General features: G+C 47.8%; 1 protein-coding gene across 1 annotated transcript; it reads left to right on the forward strand.

Annotated features, from left to right (window-relative positions):
- Nucleotides 1-8,929: 8,929 nt before the first annotated feature.
- Nucleotides 8,930-10,408, forward strand: LOC100284189 (uncharacterized). Its single transcript, NM_001157085.2, has 2 exons — nucleotides 8,930-9,335; nucleotides 9,494-10,408. The coding sequence occupies exons 1-2, from the start codon at nucleotides 9,192-9,194 to the stop codon at nucleotides 9,935-9,937; spliced, it is 588 nt and encodes a 195-aa protein (NP_001150557.1). The 5' UTR covers nucleotides 8,930-9,191; the 3' UTR covers nucleotides 9,938-10,408.
- Nucleotides 10,409-11,769: the final 1,361 nt, after the last annotated feature.

The raw sequence follows: 11,769 nt of genomic DNA on the forward strand, positions 1-11,769 counted from the left end.
TGAGCCTCAACCTATTGCTCTAAAGGCAACGAGGAGCAATGAGTCGCTTCCTAGCAAGGTGGCGCAAGTTGAGGCGGCCGGGCTCAATGATGAAGAGATGGCTCTCATCATCAAGAGATTCAAGACGACGCTAAAAGGTCGAAAGGGACAGCCAAGCAAGGCCAAGACCAAAGGAAAGCGATAATGCTTCAAATGCGGTAAGCTTGGTCATTTTATTGCTAACTGTCCCGAAAATGATAGTGACCAGGAGCAAGGGAAAAATGGGAAGAGAGAGAACAAGAAGGCTTACAAGAAGGCCAAAGGCGAAGCACACCTTGGAAAGGAGTGGGATTCGGATTGCTCTTCGTCCGACTCCGACGACGAAGGACTCGCCGCCACTGCCTTCAACAAATCGGCTCTCTTCCCCAATGAGCATCACACTTGCCTCATGGCAAGGGAAAAGAAGGTAATCACTCGTAATGCTAATACTTATGAGTCTTCTAGTGATGATGAATCTAGTGAGGATGAAATTGATTACTCTAGTTTATTCAAGGGATTGGATAGAACTAAGATAGCTAAGATTAATGAGTTGATCGATGCCCTAAATGAAAAGGATAGAACCTTAGAGAAACAAGAAGACCTCTTATATGAGGAACATGATAAATTTGTTAGTGCACAAAATTCACTTGCTCTAGAAGTTAAAAGAAATGGAATACTTTCTTGTGAACTTTCTACTTGTAATGAAACCATTTCTTCTTTAAAAGGTGAAATTAACGATTTAACTGCTAAACTAGAAGTAGCAAGTAACTCGTATGTTGAAAATATTACAATTTGCACTAGGTGTAAGGATTTTGATGTTAATGCTTGTAGCGAACACTTAGTTTCAATTTCAAAACTAAATGATGAAGTGGCTAGTCTTAATGCTCAACTTAAGACTAGCAAGAGTGAAGTTGATAAAATAAAATTTGCAAGGGATGCCTACACAGTGGGTAGACACCCCTCAATTAAGGATGGTCTTGGCTTCAAGAGAGAAGCCAAGAACTTAACAAGCCATAAGACTCCTATCTCCACCAAGGAGAAAGGGAAGGCTCCTATGGCTAATAGTGTTAAGAAGAATCATGCTTTCATGTACTATGATAGGAGATACTCTAGAAATGCTTTTAGAAGTAATGATGTTTTTGATTCACATGCTTATGACTCTTATGCTATGACTGCTTCTAGTTCTCATGTTATGCATGGCAGAAATGTGTTTAGAAGAAATGTTGTTCACCAAATGCCTAGGAGAAATGTAGTTCATAATGCTCCTAGGAAAGTAGTGAATGAACCTTCCGAAATTTATTGTGCTCTAAATGCTTCCTTTGCCATTTGTAGAAAGGATAAGAAAATTGTTGCTAGAAAGTTAGGGGAAAGATGCAAGGGAGATAAAACTTGCATTTGGGTTCCTAAAAATATTTGTGCTAACCTTGTAGGACCCAACATGAGTTGGGTACCTAAGTCCCAAGCCTAAATTTGCCTTGCAGGTTTATGCATCCGGGGGTTCAAGCTGGATTATTGATAGCGGATGCACAAACCATATGACGGGGGAAAAGAAGATGTTCACCTCCTACGTCAAGAATAAGGATTCCCAAGATTCAATTATATTCGGTGATGGGAATCAAGGCAAGGTAAAAGGGTTAGGTAAAATTGCGATTTCTAATGAGCATTCTATCTCTAATGTATTTTTAGTAGAGAGTCTTGGATATAATTTGCTATCTGTTAGTCAATTATGTCATATGGGGTATAACTGTCTATTTACAAATGTAGATGTGTCTGTCTTTAGAAGAAGTGATGGTTCACTAGCTTTTAAGGGTGTATTAGACGGCAAACTTTATTTAGTTGATTTTGCAAAAGAAGAGGCCGGTCTAGATGCATGCTTAATAGCTAAGACTAGCATGGGCTGGCTGTGGCATCGCCGCTTAGCACATGTGGGGATGAAGAACCTTCACAGGCTTCTAAAGGGAGAACACGTGATAGGTTTGACTAACGTGCATTTCGAAAAAGATAGACCTTGTGCAGCTTGTCAAGCAGGTAAACAAGTGGGAGGAGCGCATCACAGCAAGAACGTGATGACCACTTCAAGACCTCTGGAGCTGCTGCATATGGACCTCTTCGAACCTGTCGCCTATCTGAGCATAGGAGGGAGTAAGTATGGTTTAGTTATTGTTGATGATTTTTCCCGCTTCACTTGGGTGTTCTTTTTGCAGGATAAGTCTGAAACCCAAGTGACCCTCAAGCGCTTCCTCAGGAGAGCTCAAAATGAGTTTGAGCTCAAGGTGAAGAAGATAAGGAGCGACAACGGGTCCGAATTCAAGAACCTTCAAGTATAAGAATTCCTTGAAGAGGAAGGGATCAAGCACGAGTTCTCCGCTCCCTACACACCACAGCAAAATGGTGTGGTAGAGAGGAAGAACAGGACGCTAATCGATATGGCGAGGACAATGCTTGGAGAATTCAAGACCCCCGAGTGTTTCTGGTCGGAAGCCGTGAACACGGCTTGCCACGCCATCAACAGGGTCTACCTTCATCGCCTCCTCAAGAAGACTTCGTATGAGCTTCTAACCGGTAACAAACCCAATGTATCTTACTTTCGTGTATTTGGGAGCAAGTGCTACATTCTAGTGAAGAAAGGTAGAAATTCTAAGTTTGCTCCCAAAGCTGTAGAAGGGTTTTTGTTAGGTTATGACTCAAATAAAAGGCGTATAGAGTCTTCAACAAATCATCGGGTTTGGTTGAAGTCTCTAGCGACGTTGTATTTGATGAGACTAATGGCTCTCCAAGAGAGCAAGTTGTTGATTGTGATGATGTAGATGAAGAAGATGTTCCGACGGCCGCTATACGAACCATGGCGATTGGAGAAGTGCGACCACAGGAACAAGATGAACAAGATCAACCATCTTCCTCAACTATGGTGCTACCCCCAACTCAAGACGATGAACAGGTTCATCAACAGGAGGCGTGTGATCAAGGGGGAGCACAAGATGATTGTGTGATGGAGGAAGATGCGCAACCAGCACCTCCAACCCAAGTTCGAGCGATGATTCAAAGGGATCATCCCGTCGACCAAATTCTGGGTGATATTAGCAAGGGAGTAACTACTCGATCTCGATTAGTTAATTTTTGTGAGCATTACTCCTTTGTCTCTTCTATTGAGCCTTTCAGGGTAGAGGAGGCCTTGCTAGATCCGGATTGGGTATTGGCCATGCAGGAGGAGCTCAACAACTTCAAGCGCAATGAAGTTTGGACACTGGTGCCTCGTCCGAAGCAAAATGTTGTGGGAACCAAGTGGGTGTTCCGCAACAAACAGGACGAGCACGGGGTGGTGACGAGGAACAAGGCTCGACTTGTGGCAAAAGGTTATGCCCAAGTCGCAGGTTTGGACTTTGAGGAGACTTTCGCTCCTGTGGCTAGGCTAGAGTCCATTCGTATCTTGCTAGCATATGCCGCTCACCATTCTTTCAGGTTGTACCAAATGGATGTGAAGAGCGCTTTTCTCAACGGGCCAATCAAGGAGGAAGTGTACGTGGAGCAACCCCCTGGCTTCGAGGATGAACGGTACCCCGACCATGTGTGTAAGCTCTCTAAGGCGCTCTATGGACTTAAGCAAGCCCCAAGAGCATGGTATGAATGCCTTAGAGACTTTTTACTTGCTAATGCTTTCAAGGTTGGGAAAGCCGATCCAACTCTTTTTACAAAGACATGTGATGGTGATTTGTTTGTGTGCCAAATTTATGTCGATGACATAATATTTGGTTCTACTAACCAAAAGTCTTGTGAAGAGTTTAGCAGGGTGATGACGCAGAAATTCGAGATGTCGATGATGGGCGAGTTGAACTACTTCCTTGGGTTCCAAGTGAAGCAACTCAAGGACGGCACCTTCATCTCCCAAACGAAGTACACACAAGATCTGCTAAAGCGGTTTGGGATGAAGGACGCCAAGCCCGCAAAGACTCCGATGGGGACCGACGGACACACCGACCTCAACAAAGGAGGTAAGTCCGTTGATCAAAAAGCATACCGGTCAATGATAGGTTCTTTGCTTTACTTATGTGCTAGTAGACCGGATATTATGCTTAGCGTATGCATGTGTGCTAGATTTCAATCCGATCCTAAGGAGTGTCACTTAGTGGCGGTGAAGCGAATTCTTAGATATTTGGTTGCTACGCCTTGCTTCGGGCTCTGGTATCCAAAGGGGTCTACCTTTGACTTAGTTGGATACTCAGACTCCGACTATGCTGGATGTAAGGTCGATAGGAAGAGTACATCGGGGACGTGCCAATTCTTAGGAAGGTCCCTGGTATCATGGAACTCTAAGAAACAAACATCCGTTGCCCTATCCACCGCTGAGGCCGAGTACGTTGCCGCAGGTCAGTGTTGCGCGCAACTACTTTGGATGAGGCAAACCCTCCGGGACTTTGGCTACAATCTGAGCAAAGTCCCACTCCTATGTGACAATGAGAGTGCTATCCGCATGGCGGAGAATCCTGTTGAGCACAGCCGCACAAAGCACATAGACATCCGGCATCACTTTTTGAGAGACCACCAGCAAAAGGGAGATATCGAAGTGTTTCATGTTAGCACCGAGAACCAGCTAGCCGATATCTTCACTAAGCCTCTAGATGAGAAGACCTTTTGCAGGTTGCGTAGTGAGCTAAATGTCATAGATTCGCGGAACCTGGATTGAATTGTAGCATACATGTACTTATGTTTTTGATCATGTTCCTTTTTGCATTTTGTTGCTTATTATGGTGCTCAAGTTGTACAAACACTCCCTGGACCTCACAAGTCCGTTGCAAAGTGATGCACATGTTTAGGGGGAGATGTGTTACAACTTGACCCTTTGAGACTAACCATGTGCTTAAGTTTGATGATTTAGTCTCGAAGGAGGATTGAAAGGGAAAAGGTGGACTTGGACCATGAAAGACTTCCACTGCACTCCGATGAGAGGGTAACTAATTCCAAGTTCATCTCATGAAATCTTATTGCCATTTGCTCTTAATTGAAGACTTTGGTGAGGCAATGGGGTTAAAAGGCCAAGATTGATCCCGTTTTGGTGCTTGATGCCAAAGGGGGAGAAAATAAATGCCAAAGTGATAAATGGATCAGCTACCACTTGAGAGATTTTGAAAATAGTAGAATAGAGTTTTTGTTTTGTCAAAAGCTTTTATTGTCTCTTATTGTCAAAAGTTGGCTTCTTGTGGGGAGAAGTGTTGATTATGGGAAATAGGGGGAGTTTTTGAACTCTTTGATCAATCTCTTTTGGAATGACTCTCTTTATGCCTCAACATGTGTGTTTGACATAGAAATAGAGATTTGAGTTTGATTTGCAAAAACAAACCAAGTGGTGGCAAAGGATGATCCATATATGCCAAAATTGAATCAAAACCAATTTGAAGTGATTTTGCACTTGTTCTAGTTGCTTTATGTTGTGTTGGCATAAATCACCAAAAAGGGGGAGATTGAAAGGGAAATGTGCCCTTGGGCCATTTCTAAGTATTTTGGTGATTGAGTGTCAACACAAGTGCTTAAAGGTGAATCAATAACCATGGATGAACAAAGTGAAAATCTAGAGCAAAGGTATGTTTCTAAGTCTTAGTACATTGGTTTTGTGTACTAATATACTTGTCTAAGTATTAGAAACAGGAAGAAGAAGAAGAGAAGAAAGTTGGCTGTGTACAGCCAACTGGCTGTTTCGGTCTGGGGCACCGGACTGTCCGGTGGTGCACCGGACAGTGTCCGGTGGTGCACCGGACAGTGTCCGGTGCGCCAGGCTGCCTCGGCCGAAGAGGCCGCTCTCGGGAATTTGCTGACGGCGTTCGACTAAAATTCACCGGACTGTCCGGTGTGCACCGGACTGTCCGGTGAGCCAACGGTCGGCCAGGACCAACGGTCGGCCGCGCGATCAGCGCAGGACACGTGGCCGAGCCAACGGTCGGAAGGGGGCACCGGACTGTCCGGTGTGCACCGGACATGTCCGGTGCGCCAACGGCTCCCGCATCTGCAACGGTCAGCTTCGCCATTTAAGGAAAGGAATCGGGCACCGGACACTGTCCGGTGTGCACCGGACTGTCCGGTGCGCCCGACGACAGAAGGCAAAGATGGCCTTCTAGATTTGTTCTCAACGGCTCCTAGCTGCCTTGGGGCTATAAAAGGGACCCCTAGGCGCATGGAGGAAGTACACCAAGCAACTCTTGAGCATTCTTGATCATCCACACTCAGTCTTTGCGCATCCGTTTGTGATTCTAGGTGATTCGAGCTCTGTTCTTGTGAGAAACTGTGAGATAGTCTTTAAGCTCGAATCTTGGCCGTGTGTGTGCGCGTTTCGCTGTGGATTTGTGTGTGTTGCTTCCCTCCCTTACTCCGTGCTTCTTTGTGAATCTTAAGTGTAAGGGCGAGAGACTCCAATTTGTGGAGATTCCTCGCAAGTGGGATAAAGATAAGCAAGGCAAAATACTGTGGTATTCAAGTGGGTCTTTGGACCGCTTGAGAGGGGTTGATTGCAACCCTCGTCCGTTGGGACGCCACAACGTGGAGTAGGCAAGTTTTGTACTTGGCCGAACCACGGGATAAATCACCGTGTCTCCTCTGTGTTGAATTCTCTGTGATTGTCGTATTGTGCAAGATCTTCTCTTTAGCCACTTGGCAATTATTGTGCTAACCTCTAACAAGTTTTTGTGGCTATAAGTTAAGTTTTTACAGGATCACCTATTCACCCCCCTCTAGGTGCTCTCAGGTGGTCCTTGCGGGAACTTCGTGTTCCGTTTGATTGAGAAGAGAAGCTCACTCGGTTTAGGTGACCGTTTGAGAGAGGAAAAGGGTTGAAAGAGACCCGGTCTTCGTGACCACCTCAACGGGGAGTAGGTTTGCAAGAACCGAACCTCGGTAAAACAAATCATCGTGTCTCACTCTTTATATTCGCTCATGATTTGTTTTACGCCCTCTCTCTCGGACTCATTTCTATTTCTAACGCTAACCCGACTTGTAGTTGTGCTTAAGTTGTTAAATTTCAGATTCGCCATATTCACCCCCCCTCTAGGTGACTTTCAAATGGCCGTTGGAAGATTGCTGTCGCATGGCGCACCGGACAGTCCGGTGCGCCACCGGACACTATCCGGTGCGCCAGCCACGTCAGCAGACCGTTGGGGTTCGACCGTTGGAGCTCTGACTTGTGGGGCCTCTGTGCTGTCCGGTGGTGCACCGGACAGGTCCTGTAGACTGTCCGGTGCGCCAACTGTGCGTGCTCTGACTCTGCCGCGCACTGTAGCGCATTGAATGCGGTTGCAGTCGGCCGTTGGCGCGAAGTAGCCGTTGCTCCGCTGGCACACCGGACAGTCCGGTGGGACACCGGACAGTCCGGTGAATTATAGCCGAGCGGCCTCCCATTTTCCGAAGATGGCAAGTTCAGCGTCGAGTGCCCTGGTGCACCGGACACTGTCTGGTGGTGCACCGGACACTGTCCGGTGCGCCAGACCAGGGTGCCATTTGGGATGTCTTTTGCTCTCTTTGTTTGAACCCTTTCTTGGTCTTTTTATTGGCTTATTGTGAACCTTTGGCACCTGTAGAACTTATAGACTATAGTAAACTAGTTAGTCCAATTATTTGTGTTGGGCAATTCAACCACCAAAATTAATTAGGAAAAAGGTGTAAGCCTAATTCCCTTTCAGACGGTGGTTCTCAGCCCCCTACGGAAGCAAGGAGACGTCAGCAAGCTCCCAGTAGCACCCGACAGCTGTGCTTCTACAGGGCTCAAGCGCTCCTCCGACGGCCACGATACCGCGTACACTGGGCTCTAGCACATCTCCGACAGCCACGTTGGCATGTACACAGGGCTTAGACACCTCTCTGCCGGACACGTTAGCGCATAGCTACACCCCCATTGTACACCTGGACCCTCTCCTTGCATCTATAAAAGGGAGGTCCAGGGCCTTCATGAGAGAGGGTCGCGCGGGAGAATGGGCTAACGAACAGGCTCACTCTCTCTCCCTCGCGAGCGCTTGTAACCCCTACTACGAGCGCATCCCCCGACGCAGGATAACACGAGCCGCGTTTTCCCCCTTGTGTTCCATCTCCCGCCAACCCATCTGGGCTAGGACACGCAGCGACAAATTTACTCGTCGGTCCAGGGACCCCCCGGGGTCGAAACGCCGACAATTATGATAGTACATTCTACTGGATGGGAGAGCAAAGCAATGTATAGAGCATCACAGGGTGATTGTGCAGGTTAAGGGGGTTTATTTTAGGGTTTATTTGGGAGAAGGAGAATTGAGGGGATTGAACAGTAGAAGGATTTTAGCCATCCAATCTCCTCCAATGCTCTGGCTCCCAAATATGTTTTGAAGGGTTTTTAGAGGAGTCACAAATAAATTATTTAAAGGGTTTTTTTAAAGGAGTCATAAATAAATTATTTAAAGGGGTTTTTAGAGGAGTCATAAATAAATTAAAATACCTTCTTACTCTTGTGCTTTTACTGAAAAATGTTTCTTTGTTGCAAAATGTTTGATAGACCTGGTTCGGAGGATCTCGACAGGGGGTCCATCAAATAAAACCCAACTAAAACTTTGTTTGCCATAGTAGCTCCCCCACGAGCTCCCGCTCCTCCAGTCTGTGTTGCATTTTGAGGCTCTAGCCACGGCGTAGCAAACTTCTCCAAAGATAAGGCTATTTTATTTTTTAAATTTTAAACTGTAGTATATAAATAGTACGGTCTTTCGGTGTAAAATAGTGTTTTGCAATAGGATGGTGAACGTGCATTGCATTGGATTTGCCCCTTGCCCGGGTGCTGGCCTTGCTGGAACAACAGCTGGGCCGTAGTGCCAAGCCAAATGGGCCAAATGCTGAGAGGGAGGGGGGCATTCTCGTCCATTCACACAGAAGAGGAAGCGGGAAGGGAAGCCCGAGGCGGCGTTAGGGTTCCATCGGCAACGCCGTCACTGGCATTATCCTACCTTTGGTTTCGCACTCGCCCATCACCCACCTCTGACTGTCGTATCGAGCTAAAACCCTTGCTCTCCCTGCCCGCCCATTTTCCTTTCCCCTTGGCATTCGGCTCCACTGCTTCTCCGGCGAATTGGATCGGCGATCCATCGTCGTCGGATCGCAACTCCTGACTAGCTTGTTGCTGCAGGATCGTTATCCGCCGCGCCTGCTGCTTGGGTTTGTTTTCCCTGCCCACGGAAATGGGGATGGAGATAGACATGGAGACGTATCCCAATCTTAATACTTCCCCCTCGGCCGCCACTGCCTCAGGCGACGCCAAGGCCTGCGCCAACTGCCACACCACCAAGACGTCGCTCTGGCGCGGAGGACCGGAGGGCCCCAAGGTCTAGTTTTTTTTTCTTTCATACACCACCAGTCAGTCATATTCCAATGCATTTCGTTCCGGCCGGTCGCCGAATCGCTCTTTCGTTTTGTTTTACTTATTTATCATCATAGTCAATAGTCCCGGGCTCATCATCTTATATGTCTGTATCCTCTGCAGTCCCTCTGCAACGCCTGCGGCATCCGCTACCGCAAGAGGAGGCAGGCGATCGGTCTCGACGCAGGAGCGGCCGCCGCCGCCAACTCACAGCAAGATCTGCAGCAGCCAAAGAAGAAGGCCGCCGTCGATCCGCAGCAGCAGGACCAGCATCAGCTGAGAAAGAAGACAACAGCGGTCGCTAATCCACAGCAGGATCGGCATCAGCCGAGAAAGAGAGCAGCTGCCGCTGCCGCTGCCACCGATCCACAGCACACCAGCATCACCAAGAAAGACACGGACAAGAAGGATCAGCAAGTCACCGTGGATCTCCACGTGGTGGGGTTCGGCAAGGAGGCGACGTTCAAGCAGCGCCGCCGGATGCGCCACAATAAGTGCATGAGCGAGGAGGAGAGGGCCGCTGTTCTTCTTATGGCGCTCTCATCGGGCGTCATATATGCATCATGAGAAGTCCGCTCTCCTGATTCCAACTGTTCCGTTGCAGATGGAGATATAGATCCGCCTTCCCTTCCATTCATCATCCCCCTGCTTCCTATCCCTATCTTCCTCTTCCTCCTAGGTCATCCATCAGTAGTACTGTAGTGATAGGTCTAGCTAGACTCTCATCAATCAATCTATCGCTTGACTCATCAGTCAATCTATCTCTCTATCTTGAAAAATTAATCCATCCTCTATCTCTCTCTCTCTCTCTCTCTCTTTTAGTTTTTTTGGGCAAGTTAGTAGTAGCAATAGCGAAGCCGGACAAGACAAATCCATTCAGTCATGTGATGTACTTGCTCAGCTGTGTAATGTAGTATAATGCCGTTATGCAATGCAATGTTTACCTGACTGACTGTAATCTCCAGATGCAGCAACGTCTCTTTGTTGAAACCAGGAGTAAACCGTTGCATGGATGTTGACCTTGCATCGATTTGGAAACTGCAGCATCGTATCATATCCTTGCACTGAATTCTTGTTGCACTTTCTGGGCATTCCTCTGTTCCTTACTGGTTATAGGAAGGGTCTGAATGTGCTTGCCTAAACAGGAGCCCTAGTTAGGATTGTATGACCCGACAGTTTAGGATATGGTCATCCAAAACACTTTTTTACTCTCCTATGCTTCTGATTCTCCACTCCACGGCAACAACCATACTCCATACATAGGGTTATTTTTGTATAGGTTTGTTTTATTTGCTACAGTTTGTGACGTCTAAATTTAGACATGTTCTAACTTATGCGCATGTTCTAACTTATGCGTGTGTTTGGTTTGTAGGCATAGTTGTGACTAAAAAAAAATTCTACTGCGCAGGTCTCAATCGTGACGACTTGTATACATGTGGCAGTATTCCCTTAGCTATGGGATGCGTGATGGATGTTTGCTTTCCTTAGGCTGGTGCCAGTGCGGGCGAGAAGAGGCCGCTGCCGCCCGCGCGCAGGCGATAGGCGGGCGAGAGGCCGGCGCCGGGCGATGGCGCTGGCGCCCGGCGAGAGCGGACGATATCGCCTCGCTCTCGCCCGCGCTGGAGCGCCCGCCCGGGCGAGAGGCGGGCGAGAGGGAGGCGAGAGGGAGGCGAGGCACTGGCGGGGCGAGAGCGCGGGGCGAGAGCGCGGGCGAGAGCGACGTGGCGCGATCTGATTGGTCCACGTGTCGCGATCTGATTGGTCCACGTGTGCTAGCCGTTGTAACTAGCCGTTTTTGACCGTTTGGAGTCCAAAAAATTCGAAAAAAATTGCAAAAAATCACAAATTTCATCCCCAATCCCTCTATATATACCCCTACCCGGGTGGAGCTCATTCCACACACCATTCCATCTCATTTTTCTCTTCCAAACTCCCCTTTCTTCACACAATGTCGGGTTGGTCCCCAGATTTGAACACCTTCACGGATCTCTTGCAGTCCGATGGGTCACCTACAACCCTTCTGTTAGATGAGTCTTCTTCACTACATCGTCGCTCCGATGTTTCAGCCTCACTCCCCCGTGCACTATTTCCGGCTGCGCGTCCACCACCATACCCTTATCCCTATCATTTGTATCAATATCCACCGTCTTCATATGGTCAACCTCCAACTTCCCAAGCCGGAATTCAAGCCTCATTCCCGGTACGTCCGTATGCCCCTCCTCCACCTGCTGCGGACGGAAGTCAAGCTTCTTTCCAGATACCTCCATACGCCCCTCCTTCATATGCTCCACCTCCGTATGGGGCACCTCATCCATATGCTCCACCTACGTATGGAGCACCTCCTCCAGTTGCACCTTTATCTGTTGGATCTGAAAACCAAGCTGAGGAAAATCCCGTGC

This window comes from Zea mays, chromosome 8 (assembly GCF_902167145.1).
Source record: "Zea mays cultivar B73 chromosome 8, Zm-B73-REFERENCE-NAM-5.0, whole genome shotgun sequence".
NCBI lineage: Eukaryota > Viridiplantae > Streptophyta > Magnoliopsida > Poales > Poaceae > Zea > Zea mays.

Excerpts from the sequence above, each read along its gene's own strand:
- LOC100284189 (NM_001157085.2), top strand. The coding sequence starts at position 9,192 with ATGGGGATGGAGATAGACATGGAGACGTATCCCAATCTTAATACTTCC. Across the intron at positions 9,336-9,493 it reads GAGGACCGGAGGGCCCCAAG|TCCCTCTGCAACGCCTGCGG; the intron begins GTCTAGTTTTTT and ends TATCCTCTGCAG.